Source organism: Melitaea cinxia, chromosome 11, assembly GCF_905220565.1.
Source record: "Melitaea cinxia chromosome 11, ilMelCinx1.1, whole genome shotgun sequence".
Taxonomy (NCBI): Eukaryota; Metazoa; Arthropoda; class Insecta; order Lepidoptera; family Nymphalidae; genus Melitaea; species Melitaea cinxia.
Window position 1 is genome coordinate 6,294,277 of NC_059404.1, and position 26,596 is coordinate 6,320,872.

General features: G+C 32.8%; 1 protein-coding gene across 1 annotated transcript in view; it reads right to left on the bottom strand.

The window, feature by feature from the left end:
* Positions 1 to 25,286, bottom strand: part of LOC123657860 (homeotic protein ultrabithorax) — a 100,955-nt gene extending 75,669 nt beyond the window's left edge. The window contains exon 1 of the mRNA XM_045593361.1: positions 24,827 to 25,286. Within this exon, the coding sequence (XP_045449317.1) occupies positions 24,827 to 25,286 (460 nt within the window). The remainder of the gene's footprint in view (positions 1 to 24,826) is intronic.
* Between the last annotated feature and the right edge of the window lie 1,310 nt (positions 25,287 to 26,596).

Consider the following 26,596-nt stretch of genomic DNA (forward strand, 5'->3'; position numbering starts at 1 on the left):
AATTTTAAATGATTCAAATGGTGACGCTAAAAAAATAAATAATTATGAGAATTCTCATGTTTAATTTACTTTGAGGTATAAAAGTATAGCTACAAGACTTTTCACAATAAGATTTCTTCGTAAAATCCTCTTACCTGCCCATAATAATTATTTTTGCCATCGTTTGTAATACACGGAATAGCGAGCTGGAATCAATATTCGGTTTATTTTATAAATTTCTAATACACAAACGTCTTAAATCAACAAATCTTATAAAACCGAAATAAACCAATTGGCAACACCTTAAAGTCTATACTCCAATAAATAACGTCTGATTTATGAAAATTTATCATACTCTTGAGGCTTAATTTTGAAATGATCTCGTGCTCTTGTCGAAAAGGTAGTAACTGTGATATCGTTGACAATGGAAGTGAGACCTTGTTTTTAACGTAATAAGTTAAGTAATTGTTAGTCTGAGGTCATGTAGAAGATATTTTTTACTTTACAAGTGGAAGTGTGTCTGTGTATTGTTTTGATAAGCTGCGGAACGGGTTTGCGCGATTTATGACTAGTATGATTTAATACGAATAAACTACTCGCTTGGCGCTAGATATACTGATAAATACTCGATTTTGAATGCCGCCATCTACCATTATATGCATTCTTGCGTAGTTTTCCTGTTACTATATCCTTAATTTCTTATTTCCTTACTATCGTTTCATCTGTTTGTACACTATACTTTATGATTTAAAAGTAGTTGTTTAAATAGCTATACTTATGAAATGTTTACACAGCTTTCACAAGGTGTATAATTAATGATGTTGACTTGTACCCATTTTAAACATTTTTTGAATATCATATCAAAAATTGACCGCTCCAGCGGGGTTCGAACCCGCGTCTCGTCAAATTTCGTTCTAGCGGGTACATCGTTCCATAGCTTAATTGGCTAGAGCGCCGACACGGTCAGTCGGAGACGCGGGTTCGAACCCCGCTGGAGCGGTCAATTTTTGATATGATATTCAAAAAATGTTTAGAATTCCTAATGTGTGGGTAACACAAAAATAAAATCGTACATATTGTACCCATTTTCTTCACATTACTCAATAATTAATTCGAAGTATCAATTAAATTAAAATGGCAAACAGTGTGGGCTCGTTATTTCTAGACAGGCAGCCCTATCGCTCGAGGGCCAATAGGAACCTTGTAATGTGGCGCCTGCGCACGATCACCCATTGAGTTCTACAGTGCAAATACAATAAGAAATACTAGAAGGAACTAATCTTTGAGTCCACGAACAATCAATGCGTTGAATCAACTCATTACGTAATTGGTCATTAGAGCTATTAAAGTTTACTTTGTAACTTTGCGACATAGAAGTTTCCGCGTTTAGTTTTTTTATGATGTTTTCATGGAAAACACTTAGAAAAACATGTGAGTATTGAAATACAGCCGCGTTCAGAGAGAAATTCCACTATTGAAAACAAGTATAATAATTTAGTATTGCAACATATCTATTACGGAATGCAGTGACTGATCCCCGACTATCACTATCAGACATGACTGCAAGCAAATTGTTCGTATTCGTTGCTGACGATAAATCATGCGCGGTTAGTAGAGATTTGCGTGTCACAACTGTTAAATTTATGGCCGAAGCAAGGTCGGCCTTAGAACATATACCGCATGATATTACCTCTTTGTCTGTAAAATACGAAGCTAAACTTTTCATTATAACTACTAAGGAAAATTTTCAATAAGTACCTAATGTAATCTATTAAATGAAAACATGTTTTTTTTTATAGTAATTAAAATGTAATACGTATAGATATATAATCAAGGTATATGCTACAAGAAACGTGTTTTTATACCAATTAAAAGATAATATAAGTGTAAACACTTAAATATATTTGTGATTTAATTTTCTAATTATCTTAATCAATACATAAGTATTACTAATAGACACTCATGACTCCGTTGGTATAGAATCTTACATATTCGTATATTCCTTTTGTTCCTTTACAATTCAGCTTAGCCAGACTACATAGTAGTCTTGTATTAAATTTAATCACAGTGGTTCCATAAAAATACTGCATGGTTATGGTTTGGTATTTAGGACACAGGATGGTGCAGTAGTAATGAGCAACTGAATGTTGCTCTTGCAGTCACGGCTTCGATCCAAATGAATGTATTTGTATACTGGGTCATTGAGTGTGAGGTTTTAATTTATTTATTTGATAACTTCACAAATATTACTAGAGTCTGGAACCTCTTTATTGCTAATTTCAAATAATAATTAAATTAACGTTGCCGACCCACCCCCCAATTCCCCCCAGAAGCTCTGGTCACCTTACTCACAACAATGCTTTAAAGTAGTATTATTTAGCTGTGATTTGCTGTAAGGTCGAGGTACTACCCCAGTCAGGCTCTTACAGATTTGAGCAGGATATTTCCTACCGTACCTCCCTCCTCCTTAATAAAAAAATCATTAGCAAAAACAATTTTTAAAATCGGGCCAGTACCCTACCTACATCAAAACAGACAAACCCTATGGTTTAAGAACTTTTTTATAGGTCCAGATCATTTCTAAGGTATTGAATAAAGCTATCCATAAACCTAATAGCGTCAAAGCTTTTTGGGTTATCGCATAGTATCTTTTAAATTCTAAGCTTAACTTGAGTGAACTAAAATTCAAACCGAGAAATAATGTTTTTTTTTTTTTTTTTTTTTAATATATAGACTAGCGCTTGACTGCGATCTCACCTGAAGGCAAGTGAAGATGTAGCCTAAGGTGGTGCGCGCTTGCCTAGAAGATGCCTATTCACTCTTGATTTAAAGATACCCAAGTTCGTTGTTCGTTGGAAAAACGGAAGCCGGAAGGGCATTCCAAATTTTTGCGGTGCGTATTAGGAACGAGAAAGCAAATCGTTTAGTGCGAGATCGTGGGATTTCAACCACATAGCGGTGCAGATACATGCGATGCCTTGCGGTTCGGTGGTAGAAAGGTGATGGTGGAACCAAATTGTATAGTTCTAGAGCACACTCTCCGAAATATAATCTGTAAAATACCGACAAACAGGCAACCTTGCGCCGATGTTCGAGACTTTGAAGTCTAGAGCGAACCAGCGATTTGTCACCGATGAGTCTTCTGGCGCGTCGATCCACAGAATCCAAAGCAGCGAGCTGGTACTTGGCAGAGCCATCCCATAAGTGGCTGCAGTACTCCATACACGATCGAACTTGTGCTTGGTAGAGAGTAAGAAGCTGTTCCGGTGTGAAGTACTGCCTGACTTTATTGAGGATACCAAGTTTCCTACCAGCAATTTTTGCCTTGGATTCTATGCATTGTCCGAAGTTCATATTAGACGAAATATTTATGCCTAGAAGATCAATACTATCGGTGATCGGTACAGATACACCCCGGAAAGTCGGAGCTAATGGGAATGGACTCCGTTTAGCAGTGAAAAGACACGCTTGTGTTTTGGAAGCATTAAACTTGACTAGGTTGGCGTCACCCCAATCGGATACCCCTTTCAAAGCCAAATTCATGCGTTCAACCAGGGCCTCTCTATGCTCATGAGTTTTAGCCCCACCAGCTCGCGGACCGGACACGTATCTCTCCGTAACTGTGCTGTCATCCGCGTATCCAAAGAATGTAATGGATTAATATATTAAATAATGATTTTGGATTGTTATAAATTAGAAAATATACCTTAACCTTAAGAACTTAAGGACGTCATTATAAATTGGCTGTAAAATTTTGATTTTAGCGTATAAACAATTTAAATTGTTATTTTTTGTTACAATGCAACATTCGAATGTAACACTTTACAAAATATGATAGCAATGCGACTATTTCTTGCAAAACATTTCCTCAAATAAGTTCTCCCAACCACTTATAGTGTTTTTAAGTGCAGAAACTTCGAAAACATAATACAATTAAAATTATCAAAAATATTTTAATTAGAATGTCTAAATAATACCTATAGTGTTGTTTGTTTACACAAAGTCGGAATTTTAATTACTATTACATGCATATTGCATTTGATTATAACATAACAAGACGACCTTCTGTAGGTACTAGCTTTTGCTAACTTCTGCAATTTATAGGTACATATATTACGGATACGTACCTACGGATGGAAAGCATGTCTCCATTCGATTACGTCTCAAAACATCCGTCTAATAAATAGCGGTGAAAGTGAACAAACAAACGACTAGTTTCTGATTAAAAAAATGCTAACTTCAATATTGTATCCAAAAACTTAATAAAATTGATACAAAATTGTTACATACTCATTATTAGTTGCTAAAAAAAAACGTTATTTTTATAAATATAAAATTAGAACACTGTAAATTAAAGTTATTTTATATTTTAAAAATCGAAACACTGAAATTCGTAACGGAAATTTAAAAAAAAATTAGCATAGAGAAAGGAATTTATTGATGAATATTTCTTATTATATACTTCTTACGAGCTTGTTCTCCGACATGGGAACAGGGAAGGTAATTGATTATAAACGAAAATAGGTAGTTCATAGGACGCGTGATCATATACTGCCTTCACACACGCAAACTAGTTATAAAGACATTATTTTGGCCCACTTTATCTACACTGACGATATTAATACACCACTAGTGACATAATTAATAAATAATTGCTTATTATTTGTTATGGAAGTTAGTTGAAAGAATATCATTACTCACTTTCTAAAGGAATGTGTGTGGCGTCCTTTTTGCAAACATTTTTATCTCTTATTAATAAGGTCGGTTAAATGATGCTTGAATTCTTTATTGTACTTAGATTAATCAATGGTTTAAAAGTTCTAAAACCTAAGGTTTATTTTTAAATAAAACACAAGGGGAATAAACATTTTATTATCGCAAAATGACATCATCATCGTTCATATTGTATAACCAAACAAAAACAGTTTAACATACAATTATTTAAGACAATAATATTTTTTTATAAAAGTAATATAAAATAATAAATTTAAAACCACATCACAAACATAATTATAAGGTCAATACATCATAACAACCTATTAAACGTACAAAGCTACGTACGACGTACCGACATTGCTTCGTGGGACAAAACAGCTGTTAAATTGCTCCATAAAAATTTTCTTTGTACTATAAGTTCCGTTTCATCCCATGAAAAGCCACAATAGAAGTATTAGGTAACAAAGAATTTAGCGATACAAGATTTCTACAAGACAGTGCAATTACTTGCTAATATTTTGAAAAACAACAGTTTGCGTGTTAACGTTCAACACAAAAAAGAGTGATGATAATTGCGTTAAAATATGACCGTAATAATAACGCCACATTGTTTTAACAGTTATGTAATTAATCATGAAATTAAAACCTTTACTACATCTCTAGTTTATTACTAATGACTCACGGAATTTAATTAAAGGTCGTAAATTAATAAAGTCCTATTTTATTACATACGGCATCTTTTTATTAGGAAACGTACAAAAGATATCACAAAATAGTTTTTATATAATTTTATAAAGTTATATTACAACGCCTATCACGCTTCCTTATTTTTATTATGTGTTAACCAGACGACAATGCTCACAATAAACGTTTCCACTACGTCCGGACTCAGCCAGCCACCGCCATTACTCATAAGTTTTTTTTATATATATAAATAGAATCATAGTACAGATTTTAATGGGTTAGCATTTTTTTTTTATTATTCCATAAGACTAAATATATTATAATTATTTTTATTTATTATGTTACAATATTTTACAAATTCCAAAAGTTACGAATTTAATTTCTGAGAAATAACAAGCAAAACATGGCATTAAAATGCAAACTAATGCTGATGTTACGATATAGATTTTACTACCACTGTACTAATTAGGAGAGAGAAAAAATTTTACTGCCTTTAAGTAATCTTAAGTATTCATAGGCTGAGTCGGTTACAACTTAATTAAAACCTTGTATTTATTTATTACAGTTTCTTGCTTTTGGAATTTTTGATTGTTATCAAGTTACATTTCGTTACACAGAAATACTGATATAGTTTTTGCAATTGTCGAAACATGTATCTCAAATACTTTCTTGTTAACTGCCGTATCAGATGAAAACAAAACAAGATTATCTGTTTGACATTTTAACAGCCATTATTTGATACAAATGGATGTAGAAGTGACACTAGATTAAAAAAAAATACCAAACAAAATGAAATAGTTAAACAATTAATTTTTCACATAACGACCACGCATCGTTGCGTCTACAATGAACTTAAATCTCAAAAGGAAACTCATAAATTAATGAAAATGTAAATTTTATTCTTAATTATATAAAGACACTTATTGAAATTAACATAAAGCAATGACTTTTAGTATTATATTTATAAATAATTTGTTATATCTGTATCAAGTATTTTAACAATAGAAAAATTGTATTACTATTATAGCAGTTACGGATCTCATGTTATAACCTATTTGTAGGGGCGTAGGGCTTTCCACGGATCTTACAGATTCTATAAAGGACAGGAGTGGAAAATTTCATTTCTGTTTATCTAATCTCGTGTATAAAAGTATCTCAACTCAATGGTTGACGCTATGTAGTTCGTCACGTTCCATAATAGTACGTCTAACCACGTGGGTACTTACGTTTTATTGGGTCCTTGAACTTCACAATTTAGTCGGTCGATATTTCAACCGCGAATGCGTCCCCGACTACATTAACGATAAAAACGTATCATTCAAAGGAAATTCTTAGCAATTATTTTGCCCGTAAAACTAATAATTTTTATTCAAAGTTTGTTTCCTATAGTTATAACTGCTTTGATTTTATTTATTTTTCAATTGAACTAGTACAACAAATATTTCTTCGTTAACGATAATTGCATCGATCTTCGTACTAACGCTAAAGCACTATGTTTGCCCGCGGGCTCGAAAAACAAGTTAAAGGACTACGAATATCTTGCAAATTGACGCTCTCTTTAACTACCTAGTGCTTATATTAAAATTATTTATGAGTGCACAAAAGGCCGACTGTTTTTTATTTTATACCCTATAGTAATAACTTCGTAAACAAAAATAAATGTTTGCTTTTAAAAGTTATTCTATACTCTAGACTTAACCCTTTCGCTTGTCGCAGTGTAAACAATTTCCGTTTCAAGAAAAAATTCTAGACGCCAAAGTGACCATCACGTCATCGTAATAGGAATTAGAAAATTTAGTGACAACTCAGATAATTTTATAACATAAAGTAAATAAAACATAGTGAAATTTGCTTACATAAGCAAAACACTAAATCAAAAACGCAAAACTTTTAATTATGACTGAATACTAATGTAGTACTTATGTGATAAAACCCCAAGCATAACAATGGCAAATTGCTGATCTTTGACATCAGCGGGAACAATGGAGAGACGCGACTTGAGATTTATGACGTGCAGCGACTGTCGCGGTTTCAATAATACGCGGTCGGAGCGACCCGGCGACCACGTGACGCGGATGAGAAACGGGATTAGCAGGAACGGGTTCCGTTACAAAACACAGAAATAAAAACACAATTTTATATTTTAATTGCTTGAAAAATTAAAAGAGAATTAAGTAGGACGTGATTTTAGTGCTCGTAAAAATAATAATTGGCCTCCACGGAGGTTTAATGTTTCCGTTTCCATCGTCACTATTAAGCTTAACTCATTTATTGTAAGTTGCCGCGTTCACAAAATAATCACAAAGGGCAAGACTAGACACGCTTACAAGCAGTTACGAAAGTAGCTTTCCTGTTACCACATTGTTAGAACATTATTTAACATTCCTAGCAAAATAATTAAAAGCATGTACAAAGATAAGAACGTTTACTCGATTACCGAGACGAATTTGTATTTTGCAATAAAACTTCTTCGAGTTTTCTAGAAACTAAAGATAAGTGATTTTTAACTTTATCGATAATATCCACCTGCCCTAATATTAATTAAAGCACATCTCTAAACCAAATCATTTGCATACGAATATTATTTATCACGAGTCAAACATGTATGGGTATCTTTGTAAAATTATTTCTATGTCACTAATATTCTCTGTAACAAGAAACTGTAAAAGGTACAGGTGTATTCATCGAATTCTCGGGTATAGACATTTTTAGAAGAAGTTTAAAACTGTTATTTGAACGAGACAATTAACTGGGACCGTTAATAATTATGCAACCATTTCGACATTCATTCAGGACAATAAAACAGTTACAATTTCAACAAAACACAAGGTAAACAATAGATTTCGACCTGACATCTGAATTTTTATTACACCGACCGCATGAAATCTTTACAATTTCATTGCACAAATAGCTTAAAAGTTGTTTATGACGTTGGTTTTTTCTTTTTGTCTTACTATGATAACGTGATACAGATACATCCTGTGTTACGAATTATTTTAATGTTATCTGTATATCGAAATTACGCACTCATTTGTAATGATAAATTTTTGTTTTAATTAGAGATAAACATGAAGACTGGTATTTTATATGTTAAGAATTTTATTGACACTTTTATGTGATTTTATTAATGAATTTAAATTACGAATTTCCCTAAAATATTGGCTCTAACATCTGTGGTGACGCAATCAAGCAGCTGATCCTATAAAATATGTTGTAAACAGAGCCGCAATAAAAAGGGAGCGTTAGTTGCCTCGCGACCCGCGACGGGCCGTTTGTAGAAACGCGCACAACCTTTTTTTAGAATATCAAAAACATACAACATTTTTTCAGCTCATAGTAACTGCATGTATAATAACTAATATTAACATATTGATTAAGAAAATTATACCAACAACAATAATTATTCTAGATTATAATTTCAAAACGACTTGTTTCTAATTTAAAACTGAGTAAACATCCGACAAATTGCTTCATTTCCATAATTCCAAATATTTAAATTTTATAAAACAAAATATTTTTACATTTATTTGCAAAAAGCTGATAAAGATGTTTCCTTTTTGTACAATTCGTATTATGATAAAAAAGTACAACATTATAGTTCAATAAAAAGGCAGATAATTGTCTCAATAAAAAATGTTTTCCCTCGAATAATTCGCTGTATCAAAACGTTCCATAAAATACCGCAAATTAAATGATAAATTATAAAAGAATAAACGCAATTTATCCGTCTAATAAGCTCAATAACACTTTAGGTAATGATCGTAAAATTAATAAATAATATTCGAGTCGTCGGCGTAAAGTCGTAAAGTGTCCGTCTTACTGCATCGAGCTCGTATTGTGACGTTTATACACGGGCAGGTGTGAACATTATCTTAATTCAGTCGCTACTGCGATCGAGGAGAGCTTTACACTTAAATACAGTATCCGAACCTTTAGACCCGCCGTCGGTATCTCTTAAGTGACAATTATTTCAAACTAATTTGCCATTGAATTATATTCAATATGAAAGAAATTAAATAAAGCTTATCCTACACGCGGTTTGACTCATTTTGAATTAATTTAAAACCTTTATGATAGCGCTGAATGTGACAGTTTATACGTTATAGAGTTCTTAGTTGCTTTTTGAAGAAATAAATTGTTTGTTTATAATTTTAGACGTTTATTTATTATTTTACGCATGCTATTAAATTGCTATTTTACTAGGCAATTCAAACTCCATTAACGTCAAGACATACTGTTTAGACATCAATCCTTTATTGAGTGCAAATAGAAGAGTTTTTTATCGGATTCAATTACTAATTTATTCAAATTACCCGTTTTCATTCATTTATTGAAATTGAAAATTGAGGCTAGAGTACCTCTCGGTGATTTAATGTTGCTCTATAAGATTTACAACTAACGATTGTAAACTTAAAACGGTTACGATAAAGGTGAAAGTTGGATAAACGACTTCGTGAAGGAGTATTTTTCCTTTGAAATATTCATTACTGTACTTTATTTTAACGTTCACTATAAACCTATATCTAATTAGAGCAATCCTTTATAATATAATGATAAACAAAATCTATGAGATTCAGTCAAACGTACGTTTAAGATTAAATGAAACGGAGGTAATATGAATATATAAATTATAGATAAACGTGACGTTTATTCACTTAATACAATAATATGCGTTTAATGACTTTAAAATGTAAATATGCAGATAAAAGAGTTTCAACGAAAATATTTTTGCTCTGAATCGAAGGTAAATATTATAGTGGATTAATTGCGCTAAATCGTAGTTTCTGTTTAGTGAGGTCAGCGGGCCGGAAGGGCGGGGGTCGTAGTCGCTCGCCCTCTACCCAACACGAGCCTTCGCGTTCTGACTTACTTAGCTACATACGTCATTCTAACAATCAATTTAATTGCTAATAAATTATAATATTACAATTTAATATTTTTATGTAAATAAAATAAAATCTGATCCAAATTGAAACCGTAACCGTAAAACGGACTATATATTTAACATACGGTACAATAAAAAAAAAAAACAAAAAAAAAACATTTATTTAATTTTTTTGAAATTTAGGTACGAAAATTATATACCTAAGTTATTCATCAACATTCAACGTTTTTCCACTGAATTTCACAAACAATTCAATCGATATATCAATAACAGATAAATAGCCATTGTTTAAATGATAACTCGTATAGCAGCCGTATAATTTACCGTGTCCATTAAAAACGTGGAATGGTTAAAACATTGTAACATTACAGCGAAATGTACCTAATACATCGATAGATTACATACTCACAAACTTAATCGTAGCTATGTGGGTATTAATAACAAATTAATTTCATTTTTTCGCTATGATTTACATCGGCTTACACCGTATTTTTACTTTAAATATATTTAATTTATTTTATTTTATTGATTTATTTGCATAAAATTAATCAATACGGATTCACCACTTACACTAATTAAGATTTCGAATAAGTCACATTAATTAAAATTTCAAAAAAAATTAAAATAAAATAACAAGTTACATTAATTGATCATAATAATAAGCATAAAAACAAACCAAAGAAAAAAATAATAATGAAAAAAATAAATAAATAACAATAGTACAATAAAATTTAGTCAAAATGAAATAAAAATATAAACTTAAGATCAAAAGTTCCAAGATTAACTATCAATTTAATTACAAATTAAATTTTGATGCGTGAAAAGGCAGAAGCATGTAAAGAACAGTTAAATATGTAGGTAGTAATATTAATATGTATACGAATAAAATAAAAAATATGTACATGGTTATGTTTTTTTTTGCAATTGATAACCATCACTTTTATTTACACATTACACATTATCCTGAAGAAAAGTTACATAATGATATGCCTCTCCGCTGAGACACGGTTTTGAATTTGACTCTGGGATGTCGAAATCCCGGGATCCGGATTTTATATACTCGTCGATCTTTCAATTTTGAAACAAGGATTTTAATTAAAAATTAAATTTTCAAAATAAAGATTTTAATTTTAATATTAATTTTAACATGTAACAGTGTAACTAAGAGTAAATTGAAGTTAAGAGTTTGTATTTTTATTTTCAAGTTGCATGTTTATATTTTATTAAGATGCCATACGAACGTGACATAAATGATACCTATTTCATTAATTGCATGCTGTTGCATGGAAATAAAAATCAAATTAATATTATTTTATAAAATATAAAATTGCATAAACGAAACATTTGAAATATAAAATAATATATTGGCTGTAGGTACCCATTACATCGCTTGCGCTAATTTCTTGCCACTCTTTCAAATTACTATAGCTTTTGATAAAGGAAGCCTATATTTCTGAAATAAATACTTAAAATTATCAAAGTTACAATATTATACTACATAAATTTTTTGAATTTATTGTTTAAGCTTAGTAGCCTACATTAGCAGTGACATGTTTTTAAAGAAACGGACAGAGCGCAAACAAATCAATGTGATTAACTATTCAATTTAAAAATTCTAGAAATGCTTAACAATTTCGATTAAAGCCACCACTAATTTTGGGATCCCGGGATCTTTTAGAGCTAAAATCGCGAGATTGCAATAATGATTTCGGGTATTTCTCCTGCATGGCAGGGTCAAAAAGAATATATGGTTAGGGTTATAAAAGAATTTTATACTTGTAAATTAAATTAAGTAGGTATCATCATTGGCCTTGGTCCGTCTATTGCAGACGATTTAGACAGTGTTAGACAGGCACTGTGTCGCCTAAGACACTCTTCAGGAAAACGCAGAGTTGCCTAAGCTCTGCGCCACCCTCTCGACCTCACTGGCTAGGCTCACAAGAACGACGAGTCGATACGTGTGGAGCCAGTTCGGCTGCAGGAGTCTTTCGCATTTTAGAGCTATGCCACGAATTCTTGATGGAGACCCCATTCCGGGTTTCAAATGAAGTTTTCCTTCTCCAGGACCCAGATGATTTTGAGCCAGGTTTATCCCTCGGTCGCCATTGACGACCCTCACAGGAAGAAGGGGGGCGGTGCTATTCTACTCGGCCGACAAGTAAGTAAGTATATAGCTAAAAAGTATTTATTAGGGATATGAAATTGTTATCGGTAGAATTTTTATTGGAACGTTACAAAGGCAAGTTAAGAATAACGTAGCACATACCTGTACTTACCCATTCGTATTGGTTAATATAAAATGACATATCAACAATAAATGTTAATGAAAGAAAACAATTTAAATAAGTAAGTAGTATTTGTTCGTAAGTTGTTACATGTAGTTATTATTATGTTCACCTAAATTTTAAAGTAAAAAATATGCTACAAGATCGTTAAAAATAAAATTTCCATAATGCAAGTAGACGTCATGATAATACTTAGGAGAATAATTCTGCGAGTTTCCATAAAAAGCATATGTTTCGTATTCAAGAGAATAATAAATATTAATAACTTTATAAGCTTATTCATTCAACATCGAAGACAAGAATTTGAAACACCCACATTAGAAATTCTTTAGAATATTGTTATAGTAGTTGCGTATTTGTAATTTTAGTTTTGAGACATTGTCGGAATGCGCGTATTACGCGTGCAAAATAAACTGTTGAAATGACAAATCATAGCGCTATAAATTACGTAATTCGGATATTATATTTCTTAAGGTTTTATAATTCAGATGTACTATGTGTATGTCAGAAGAAAATGTAGGAAATTGTTGTATTACTTAACTTTTACACACGTTCAAGTAGTAGAAGAATTCTATATTATTATTGGACCAAATATATGGCAAAAATATTCCAAAAATAAAAAATAATACTACGACACAGTATAACTATCTGCAATGTCTTGTAAAGTTCACGCGTAATCGTTGCGGTCGGACCATACCTACTTACATTAAAAATAATGATCACCTTTATCTACAGAGTCACCTTTTGTTTATTATTAAAAATGTAATTCATTAAATATTACAAGTAATAAATTAATTTTATATTAGAATTGTTTATTGCCTTATTAACATTTATGTTATTTCAGGCTTTTATAACTTAAACCGCTAAAGATTGCTCGGTGTTGCTTGTTTGTCGAGATATATGCATGTTTTTTCGCGGCGCGCCGCTTTCGTGCACTTGCATTCATAACAACGCGGACTTTGACCCCTCAATAAGTGACACATTTTTAACTATGTGCACCATCATATATACATCTAACAATAGCCCACCACATTTCCGCTAAATCACGTATCCCATATTCTTCAACACTACAATTCGATTCGCAATTCCGACAGTTCATTTTTATATTTAATGGCTAATTTAAAACACATAATAGAACTGAGCCTAACAGACGGATCGTATTTTCCGTTGTAAACATGACGACGGGCATGTTTTATGTATAGTGAGTGCAGTTCAGAAGGAAATTCTCATTATAATTCTGCTCGGATGCCGTTGATACTAACATTCGTGCACTGACCGTCAAGCACATCTCCCGTGGAGCGTGTGAAAAGTAAAAGCAAATCCATCTTAACAGATGCACATTGATGTAATGGAAATTTTCATGCAGGTTTCTTCTCAGTAATTACATCGATGTTAATTCTAGAATTGTCTATGTGTAGATACCGAATTAGACATCAAAATTTTCTCAAAAGGTGACAGCTGCCAAAGATTGCTGATTACAGCTCGTAAATTGGCGATACGTGCGTCGCATCGCATGATCGGAGCACTTTGCCGCGCCGCCGTCAAATTGAACGGTGGTAGGTCACGACGCCTTAACAATTCTGACGCCACATGCAAAACGAACACTAGAATTCCTCTCACAACTTGCACCGGGTAACGAATAGAACTGAACTGTTTTTAAACGTCCGCCACATACGAATATCCAAACACTACTACAGCCTGTATAAAAATAAAAGGAAGACCGCTCTTGATTGGGAACGTTGTATAACTTAATTTCGTTATCCTGTGGGTTAATAAATTATAATTTACGACTTTTTCTGGACATCGGCCGCTATGAAAAAACCGACTCTATAATAGATACGTCTTTTTTTACCCGCATGTATCGCTCACGTTCATTTGGTCTTTCAACCGTTTTGTAGAGTTAAAGCTCACTTTTATGAGACAACGTAGAACCTTGATTAGCATTGTCGTCTCTTTCTATAAAGCAATTACTACGAAAATGAAATCAATATGCAGTGAGTTACCACAAATATTAAGTGCTTCTAATAGTATATTATACCGTTTAAATATTATGTGTAATTATATTTAATCTCTCATTATTTAATATGTTATAAAAACTATCATTAAACGTACACACTGACAAAAAACGTTCATGTCATTACTTAATTACGATTTTATGGAAAACTTACAAGTTTAGACAATTATGATTAGTTCTAAATATAAGAAGATATAACATTTTTTTCTAATTATTACATCATTTGGAGAATGTGAGAAAGGGACAAGTATATTTCCGTACTTCCGTGTTTGAGTCTTTTAGAAAGGTTTATGAGTTAAGTGTGTGGAGGGGCCCATACATCATGAATATCGGCGCCGGCGCAAGCTTTCTGTTCGTTTACCGCCGTGATCATTTAAATTTTTGTATCGATTATAACATTTTTTTGATCATTCACTATCAACGGATTTATCTATTCAGTTTCGGAGGCCATTGTTTCGTTGTACAAAATTAAAGTTTATTAATAATTTCGCATAGAACAATAATTTAAAAAAATTGTTATCTGAACTTTCACCGATAGTCGACTATAAAACGCTAACAATCGAATCGTCCATAAAATTTTATTGCTAGATAATTATCGGATTCCTACCGAAATGGTGTGATAAACTTTATTGATCGTTATATCGAGATCCGAGACGAATCTTAGAGTGGCGTGACGGATCAAGGAGATTCGACACGGACAATAACACGACGTGTGATTGATTAAGAATAATTAAAAAGTAGCAAGTATCTAAGTGAGGTAAGTGAACTGCATGCGTGCATCGATCGTATTTATCCACATTTATCATATACCGAAGTAAATAAAGTCATTTGTTTCATAAACATCATTATTCATTTTCATACAAATATTGATTAAGACTATTTTTACCCGACTTCAAAAAAGAGGAGGTTCGCAATTCGACTGTATTTTTTTTATATATAAATTACCTCAGAACTTTTTACTGGGTGTAACGATTTCGATAATTCTTTTTTTTTTAATCAAAATATGGTGTTTTTCGTGTGGTCTCATTTAAATTTCATCAAAATTTGGATGATACCACACGAAAAACACCAAGTACTTTTTGAGTTATGTCTAATAATGCGCATTGACTTAACAATTTTTTCGTCTACCTACGGTGTATCACTATTACATGGAATTGAATTCAGTTTTTTTTATCGTTTTCGAGTAAACACAATTATTCTTGCTTACGTATTGTAAATAACAATTAAGAAATAACAATATATTTTTAAATAGATAGTTTAATAAGCAAGTTACAAATCAAAGCTGACTTTAACTTATCACAGGTTTTAATTGGAGATGTAATCATATTAATCGTTTGTGTAAATGTAAATATAAAACAGTTAGTAAAAAGCACTTTAAGCTGAAAAACCTACAGCAGAATCAACACTATTAACCGACTTAGTTTAAAAAGAAGACACATTGTTCTGTTAAACGCTGGTTTCGGCACGAAGCCCTCTATATCAAGACAACAATTCTAAAATGCCACAAAATTTTACACCTTTGAACAATAACTGCCTCTATATCCTTCAGAATAGAGTCCACCTAATGTTCGGGAAACAGAAAAAGGTGTTATTTTCGTGCCCTAGAAATATGAACATAAGTGTGAAAGGAATAAAATTTATTATCGTTTGCAATATTCGAGATTTTTGCATCGAATGAAAAGGTGGTGCGGTTATTTATACGAGGTGTATGTTGCCATGCACTGTTTATGTGAAATTAAATATGGTTTAATAGTTTACTAGAAACGGGTTAGGGCTCGGTTTAATGAGTTAGTGCAATTTTATAAAACATGACGTACTTCGTACAGCGTTAACTATTTTGTGCAAAGAACCGTTTAAGGCTATTATAATAATGTACAAACAATTTAACTTTATTGCCTCGCACACACGTCTATCGAGATACTTGAAGAATTTTATTACAATTTTGTTTTTTGAAAACAAAAAAAAAATTAATCTTTTAGTTTAATTTTAATAATGAGGCTTTAACTGAGTAGGTGATTTTGAAAAATAGTATTTTAAATTTTATATAATACAATAATTTATTCTATAATTTAATATAATACAATGTCGTAGATGATAAAAATAATGGTTTCGCTACATAATACCCGAAATAGAGTTTTGTGCGGTCGATTGTATTGGATTCGTGGATCGTGCAAAATTATTAATTGCCAAGCAGTCTTCAAGCGGCGTACGCAAAGCCTGTTAGCCATACTGAGCGGAGATATAATGTGTAGCAAACGACGGGAACAAATTTAACTTTTGACATGGTTTCGAATCTAACAAACATTCTTCTTTAATTCGAGCTTTATAGTATAAGATAACGCTCGGTACAATTATCTGTACCGATTTTTAACACATGAGTCATTATAATGCATGTAAATAGAATACATTTATTTTTCTATATATTAAAGTATTATTCTTAGAAAGACAATAATTTCAAAAGTTCACACCAGGTCAGAGGAAATCCTAACACGTGTGTATTGTCTGGCATAATTGTTGTGTAAAAGCTACATAGTTGTATTCAAATGAGAAAAATCGAATGTATTTAAATGAGCCGTCTACGGTTTCCTGCTACATATGAGAATAATCTGTGTTATATTTATTCATAATTACGTTCTGCGCCCTTTTATATGATTGCAAGGTATACGTGTAATTAGTGAGCGCAGAACTGGTCGAGTTTCTCATATAATTCCATAAGAGTTACTTGCCTTTGCTTGACGATCAATTAAATAGCCGTAAATAAAATTTATTTCAAAACGTTGTCCTATAATTGTAGCTTCGATAATTACATTTTTTTTATGTTTTATATATTTCCGTGTAAAATTTAATACACGAATAATCATAATATGAATATAAAGTTTTGAGACTACGGTACCTAACATATTGTTTGTTTTTATACTTGTCTATTTATCTATCCTACATGTTATGTATCTATAAAAAAAACTACGAAAGATATTATTTTCTTCAATATTTTGTAGTTTGAACGAAATATTACACTTTTGTTCTTTAAAATAATAAAATCAAGGTATGGACAAATACCCTAAAATAACACCCCGGGGCAACAAAACCGACCAACTCCGAATGCACCTATAATAATACGTATTTATACATAACCTTATATACTATGCCGATATTATGTACATTTGATAGTTATCACAGCAAAAATTTATATAAATATTTCTGTTCGTGTTTTAATAATACTAAACATCTCACCCGTTTTTACTTGTAATGCTGTTGCAATGTCCTATCTATACTAACTATGAATAGTTAGTATCCTTTTAGCATAGATACATAAAATATAGCAACTAAAGGGGAAGTTGAAACGATAAAAATGAATTAATATTTCGTAATCCGTCACGGAACCGAAAAATAAAAGTAACCGATACAATTTCTCAACAAACAAAGAGTGGAATCGAAACAATCGTAAGATTACTGTAGACAGTCACGGCTCGGTCGTACGGTGAACGTAACCGATGATTTTCAATGCAACGCGTAATAACCTGACCCCGCGGTTCCCAGAGTGAGCTGGTTTTCATTTACTATCTTCATACAACATTATCTACTTAGACACACTTCGATATGAGATCGATTTTGTACGTTATTAAAAATATTTGGAATGGTATTTAAACAGTAATTATTATTATTTTAGTGTTAATGTTGGATTGTATACAAATCTTTGTAATATAAGAAATGCTCTTTGCAGTCAAAGTTCTTAGTGTGACATTGGTTTTTAAGCATCTCTATATATACGCATAATAAAATTGCGTGTAATAAAGAAGTTTCTATTCACTAGATAATTCAAATAGTTTTATTCTTTAAGCAGTTAGGTACCTACGTATACCTAGTACGTAAGTATAGGAGTGCAATTAAATTATTACAATAGTAACAGGGTCTATACTATTATATTAGCCTCCATCAATAAAAAATGTATTTAATATATTTTTTAACCTAATGTTTTCACGTTATTTTCTGCTTTCGTGTAATGGAAACTGCAAAAGAACTATTTGTATAAATATATCATACCAAATCTATATATACCTAACTAAAAATATTAAACGTACAGAGGTATTTTAATATTTTTTAATTAAAGGTGATGACATTAAGATTTTAAGATATTAATATAACATATATTATACTGATATGTACATCTTAAATTTAAATAATATAAGATAATAATCAAATTATGTCTATGTTATTCTTGCAGATCAGCGCACGAGTTTCCGAAGATCACGGCGAGCTTAACCGTCGCACACAAAAAGAAAGTACGCACACGAAGATGCACCCGGGTTTCATATTTATCACTTCACAGCTGCACACCTATGATCGATCCTTATCCAAGATGGCCGCCGGCGCGGCGCGAACAGGCGGGATACATGCGCATGCGCACCTCCCCCCGCGTCTCTCGCGCACCCGTCAATCTTACCCGCTACACTTTTATTAATGCACTTAGCTAATTAATTACATTATCAACACTAGTTACAAACGAGCGTGCTCTCTCGTACACGATTTTCGCTGCACTAAAATTTCAAAAAACTTTAACGTATTCAAAAACTCGAAAGCCATAAAACACATCTCCCCCATTATTAGTTTATGGCTTGCGACTGTTACGGTGCTATTATGTCGTTGTTTTTGTGTGTATTCGATGTTTGTTTTGATTGTGTGCGGTGGACGGACGAGCCAATTTGGGGTACCATTACAAACGCTTCTATTGAGTACGTAGAGCAAGCATTCTTTAGGAACTGCTCGTCAAGGTCGTTTCGTTTATCTAGCCATAATAGCTTAAGTAGTTGTTAAAAAGTTCCTTTTTTGGCGTTCAAACAACATGAATCTTATTCATTATAAGTACCTTTGAAGTATTAATGTCTAAACAAAAATATAATTTAGGGACTAGATAAAATATCGTTCTACTTGTAAATAAATGTACCATACATAAAACCTCATTTAAATGCGATGCGCATCGAAAACATAAAGTAGAGCACTCTTCTTGACGTGTGTCATGAGTCACGGATGCGTTATTCTGCATTTTATAGAAACTAAAAATTTATAGCATAAACTCTTTAAGTTCAATATAAACAATGTCAATGAAATATTGGATCACTATATATTACAGGACTCATCATATATTACAAGAAGCGTTTGTTTTGAACACCTATGTACTTTTATAAGTGTATATAAAAAAATATAACAAAAAAACTATGTACATATTTAAGCCGATAGCGCACCGGCCACAGCACTGGCTCTTGCGCTTGCAGTGGCGGGTTTGATCCCCGCTCACGACGAATATTTGTATTGGTAATATAAATGTTAGTCGTGATCAAGGTGTTTGTGCTTGTGTATTGTGTATGATTCTGGATGTCTGACGCAGGAAAAAATCCTACTGGGCGCCTTGAGTGTGTAGCGTTATTTATTTATTTATTTACGAAGTAGTTTAATCTCCGTGTTTTACTAAATACAAATTCGATTTTGTACAATGACATATTGGTAGACATAATTTAGTTACTCACGATGAAATAATCATTCTTTAAAACGATTACGTCCTACACAATAAATGTTAAATATAACCTAGAAAATGTTTACAACTTAGACACAGGTAAATCATTATTTATTTGCAATCAGCAGGAAATTAATTTTGAATTTGTTAACAATATCCTGTTTGAATTGTAAAAATAGAACTTATATTAACATGAGGAATATTTAATTCTAAATTTGTAAGATTAGATAAGATCGAAAATGTATGTTTTATATTACACGCTCTTGCAGTTGTAATGTAGAGCAGCGTTCACTGCGGTTTCTGAATGACTCATGACGTATTCCCAGTCAGTTCTAACCGCACGTTTTCATTTTAAACATCGAATATATTTTTTAATTCTTTATTTAATTTTTTTAAATACCTTCATAATTTAATTTTTCCAATTTTAATAAATGTATTTAACATTGTTTAAATATTTTGTGGGATATTACATATACCTATTTATGTTAATACGTAAGTACGTAATTTTATTATTACGTTAATAGTTAATAAAAACGTGTTAGTCAGTATTTACTAACGCTTTTAATAAACGTAACAACGATTAGTAGTTGTGTAACCATAATAGTTGAGATGAAAAAAATATTAAGCTTCAAACTCTACATTTGGTATATAACTCCTTTCAGTCGAGGCAACTTTGTTCGGATCAAACCGCATTATCGCACGTTTTAAATAATTGAGGTTCGTCCATTATAAGAAAGATTGACTATAGGCACTTGTACTTACAAATTACTAGAGCACCGCCGGCAGTTTTAATGTAACCTTGAAAGCTTCATAATTGTGGTAGGTGTACTTATCTTCTGGCTACCGAATCTTTATTCTTAACCTGTTTTTATAAATCCCTGTTTATAGATCTATGGAGTTTCAAATTCAAACATTGTTTTGACTTATCATTTTTGAGTTCAAAAAATATTATATGAAATTTCCGAAACCATTTTTTTTAAAGAAATGCCATGCTGTTTCATGATAGAGGTATTTCAATCTTTAAATTCGTTGAATGGATCAATTCGTAATAAATCATCATACTTGAAGATAAAGAATCGGGATTCAATTGCTCTCGAATTCGAATAAAAAAACAATTTGAAATAATAAGAGAGTCATGTACCGAGGACGCGAAGGAGCAACTAGGTAGTGATTACAATATCTCATTTCCCTTTAATAAAGGAGCATTTAAAATATTCTGCCTGGAGCGAAATTCAGTCGCCAATTTTGGAACCTGTTTAGAAATTATAGGGTCAGGACTCGGCTTAAGGTTAGATGCAGGTTGTAACGCAAGGCGGACGTCTACGTGCATTGAAAAACACTTTTTATAATATAAACTTGTACATAAATATCGGATTTATATGTACCACAGAAGTATGATAAAACCACAAAAAAATTTAAAATATCTTCATCTAAAATATCATTAAAATGTAATTAAAATTCAGAATAATCGCATTACTACGATTATTGTACTTTCACTACTTTTTTGTTTCGTATAAATTTTGCTAAGGACGTTGCATTTTAAACTCAAATTAATCTACAGTTTGTTTCCGTCCGGTTAATTAATTATTATTAACAAAATTTCTTAATAAATAAAATATTTTAAATATAAGCTAGAGTTCCGCACACTTATTAAAATGAACATTTGGCGTGATTTTTTTTTATAAAAGCGCCATCTAGTGTCCACTGGATTTTAAAAAATTGTTACATTCTGTAATATCTCACTGCTGGGAATAGGCCTTTTTCCTATGTAGGAGAATGATCAGAGCTTAATCCACCACGCTGCTCCAATATGAGTAACGATCGCTATCAGGACCGACAGCTTAACGTGTTATCCGAGGCACGGTGGGGAGACCTACAAAGACTAACAACCAGATCAGAAATAAATATTTGTAGAAATAAAAATATCCACTCTGAACGATAATTGAACCCGCGACCGTCGGTGTTTTAGGTGCCGCTGACACACACACCTTTACACCAACCACAGCGGTCGGTAAAATTGTTAACTATGTGCGATCTTTGTTACCTTTACAAGTAAGGCGTTTGATTGATTGTTTATTTGGATAATGTAAATATTATGCATTAGTAATGTTGCATTACTATCTACAATTTACACTATGTAAGTAAAGTTAATGCATATTTTAGGTATTTTGCTTTTGAATCTAACTGTATTGGAACTTTCCAATAAAAGATAAACTAATAAGACTTTTTAAAATTAGAACACCATTTAATAGTACACAAAGCTTACATTACAATCTTTTATTCAATTATTTTATATAATTGCTTAAATTTTTATTTCGTTTTAATTGTTGATGTTAAAAACACTTATTAAATAAAAAAATATCACACAGCCGCGGTTTCACAAGAGGACCCTAAATCAGTGTTTGTATGCAAACAATTTCTGACGAGTGATTTATAAGGAAATACACTTTGCTTTTTTCTCCAAGAATTAATTACACGGCAACATTTATGTTATCTTTTTCCACGTTAGTATGATAAATCATTTAGTTAATATAGAAACATTAATTAAGTTATAATAAAATGGTAAAAATTAAATTTTTCAAATAATCTTCAAGTTCATTTTGTTACAATTAACTTTAATGAGCGACACATAAATATAAAACTTTTGAATTACGCTTTTTATAAAATGATATTAAATCTATCAGCTTTGCGAAATAACTTGAACAAAAACAAAGATTACTCACGATAAAATACTAGACATTTGTACGATTGCTTTAATGGTAATTTTAATGCGTAGTTAGAGTTAGTTTGATATGAAGACGCGACCTGACGCTTCAATTATAGAAACGAATTTGTCGCATATAAATAAAATTCGATGTAATTCGTTATAAGGACGGGAACAAGCAGAACAGACAGGCCCAGCCTCATACCGTCCACATGGACACGGCCTTGTATTGTTTTCACGGGCCGCGTTGCGTGAACCCGAGTGAAATATAGCCGACAGTTCGACTACTCATTTTAGTTATTTTTATTTTTTTGGCCGTGTTACTTAATTTTATCAAGTCGCATGAGTTATGAGAATCGGGACCACACGCGCGCCGTGTTAATTACATGTTAGTAATGCGTTTACCTTCGCATGTCACTTGATTTTAATATAATCAGTCTAATCCTAGTCGATATATTGTGAGTAACATTTAAAAAAAAACATCCCCTGTTATATTAACATAATAAAGACGAAAGAGTTTATTTGAACGCACCAAATTTTATTGATCAAATTTTAAAATATCTCGGCTGTCCAATTTCAAAACATAGTAAGGGACAAATTTTGCGAAATCGGTTTTTTTTTGCATTTTACGTTGAAATGGAGTCGTGTGAACATGATTCGATTGATATATTCCAATAATTTTATTTTTGTTACTTACTGTGTTTTGAAATTGGGCAGCCGATCTGTTTTATTAGGAAACCTATTTATAAAGGAATGTTACGTAACTTAAGTAGACTATCAATTATAAAACATTACGTCACGCTTACTACACAAATGCGAATAAAATCAGGCTGGTTGTTAGTTTATAATAAATTTTAAATGTCATTTAAACATGAACAAAATGTTATTTTTATATCTATAAGGTTTAAATAAGTTTTAAATTAATTTTATGGTAATCTGTAAATTTCTTTTACAAAAAGAATACTATTAATTTTTATAAATTAGATTATCACAACATTCCAATAAGAATGAAATTTAAATCAGATTCTCACATCATACGAAATATGCAATTACTTTATTACATTATTTACATTCCTTATTTCATTATAAAAAAAAATTTAATGGAATTGCAATATTTAATGTCAGTGTCAAGTTTGACATAATAATGCGCCCAAGTTAATAATAATGCGCCCAAACTAGACAGGGCCATTGACCCGGGCGGGCGGTCTGCGCTCGCGCAGCCGAGAGCTCTCGTAACAAAACTAAACTAGATTCATTACTCCTGACCGCGACGTGTAAAATTTTAATGATTACGATTCTTATATGTTTTTTTTTTTTGTCATTCACTTAGTGATAGTCCGACTATTTTATCTTTTCTGTACATTTTCTTTTTTTTTTAATTGAAATGATATCGCAAAATGTTGTGTGATAAATTTATTAAAGATAATAATATACATACTTTATAAAATATTTTATATGTCAGAGTAAGGACCGTATGGTTTAAAATGATACTAAACATGAGCATTGACTTCAAATTTACGTTATGGAAAAACCTGCATGTTATGCTAATGAACTGAAAATAATTAAAATATCTACATACATCTATACTATACTATATACTTATATATTTACTTATATATTATAGTAAGACGAACTTAATAAAAAATCTATCAAAATTATTATTTGTTTTAGATATCTATATTTCATTTAATATTTTTCTACTAATTTTATTTTTTGTTTTAAAGGATTAAATACTGCCGATTTTCTAAATTTTGCTTGATGTTTATTTTTTTTGTGCCAGCTTTTCTTATAAGTCTTATTAGAACACGGTACAGTCGAAAACGTTACATTTTACATTTTTTAGAACTTTTAGCCCAGATACTCTACGGTTATTTTGATTTACCGTTAATAAATTACTTTTGCTGTAGAAAATATGAATTTTTATTTCAACTGAATTAGTTTTAATATATTGAATTTTTGTTATTTGTATATCATTGCTACCACAAATGTATATTGATAATGAAGTAGTAATTTTTTCTTTAATGGTATTTTAATAAGAATGATGATTTACCTGCAATGGCCATCCAAGGATAAAATGTGTGGTTGGTGGGCTGGTGCTGGACAGGCTGTGCTGAGGCCGCGGCTCCTGGTAACGCGCACTGGTTTCCCCAAGGGAGGGCTCGACCAGGACTCGACGATTCACTGTACCGCGCTTCTGGTGTGCACGCTGCTGGCCTCACCAGCGCTCCAAGTCCTGAGCCCCAGGCCTCCTTTCCTCCATAGCCATTCTGTTGCTCACCACCAGCTTTAGAACAATCTGCCTTAGCATACTGCTGCTCTCCCGCGTAAAGTTTGCAAGCTGCCGCGACCGATGCGTCGTACGGCGAATCTTGTGGCCTCGGCTGGTGCAAGGCGTGAGGCTGGGCATACGTCAACCCCAGGGGAAAACCGCGGTACTGGTCACCGCCACCGCCGCCCTGGTGCACCCCATGGGCTCCGTAGAAACCACCCTGCTCGAAATAAGAGTTCATTCTGATCAGTCACCGACACTAACGTCACTGAGTTAGGAAACACTTATGTCATCGCGGCCCCACGCGCAGTGATAACGCGACCTCCGCCGTCACTCCGAATAGATGAGTGAATATTAACTTTATTAATTTTATTGCCTATTAAACGTCACTCGAGCGTCATAATGTGTTTCATCGGCGATAAAGGCCGGTCGACGTGTGTTTACTTTTACGATTATTTTACGACTCCGGAGCACGTGCCGCGGGTTTTACGAGTTTTTAAACGTTTCGGTGTACGAGGCGGTGTCGCGGCTAAGCCGTGTCACGTCTTCACGTGTCGGGCAGTAAGTCGGCTGAGGAGTGCTAGTTGCCAGTGGTCATGTGTAGCAGGCGTGTGCGCGAGCGAAGTTTGCGGGCGCGTGTGTTGGGCGCGCGACTAGGTCCGGAAGCGACCGGCGCGGCTCGGCTCACGCAGTCTACTACTCTACTGAGAGCCGACACGCGCGCCGCCCCGCGCGCCGCCTGCGATCGCACCGACGATTGTTCCGTCCCCTTTTCGCTAATGACTATAAATATTATCAGTAACGCTCTCTTTTCCCTAGCTTATCACTCCTCCTGAAACACGTGCCGTTGGTCATCGCCTGAAAGCCTAAATACGATGCGCTAAGCTCGACTCTACTTTCCTTTAATAAAGAGTACTTATTTACAAGATACGTTTGTACAATTACTTCGGATGATAAAAAAATATAAGTACGTAGTATTCAATTAAACTTATAAATCGGAAAGCCTCTTTAAGTGGTTCTTATTAATTCTTTATAGTTCCTTTACACCGCTCGCAACAATCGACGAGCAAAAAAGGTCCACAAAAGCCCAATAATGACGCGGCTACTGAAAAGTTAAGCCGCAAAGTCGTAAACTCATAAACGTACAATTAGTGAAACGGGCCCGTAAAGAAAAGATTTTACAACCACTCCTCGGCCGGGCCACAATGAGCGCGCAGTATCGTAACAAGGTGCTGAATAGAGTGAGAAGTCGTAAAGATGATTATTATTTCTTCTACTACCTGTTTTATATGAGTAATGTTTCTGTCGCTGTCGCACGCGTATAGGATAGGTAGGTGGGAGGGAGAGAGAGCGTATTCGTGAAACGCGTATTGTGTAGCGGGCGCCGAGGTATGTATGTCTGTCCCTGTCTGGTGCAGTGTGGCGCGTGCAGTGGAAGACGCACTATCGAAGGGTAAACAATAGCGCATTATCACAAGAGCAGTCGGTTCGCGCGTCCAAATGAAGTCATCAAACGAATGAATGGCTCTGGTGGAGTACCCAGCGACACGC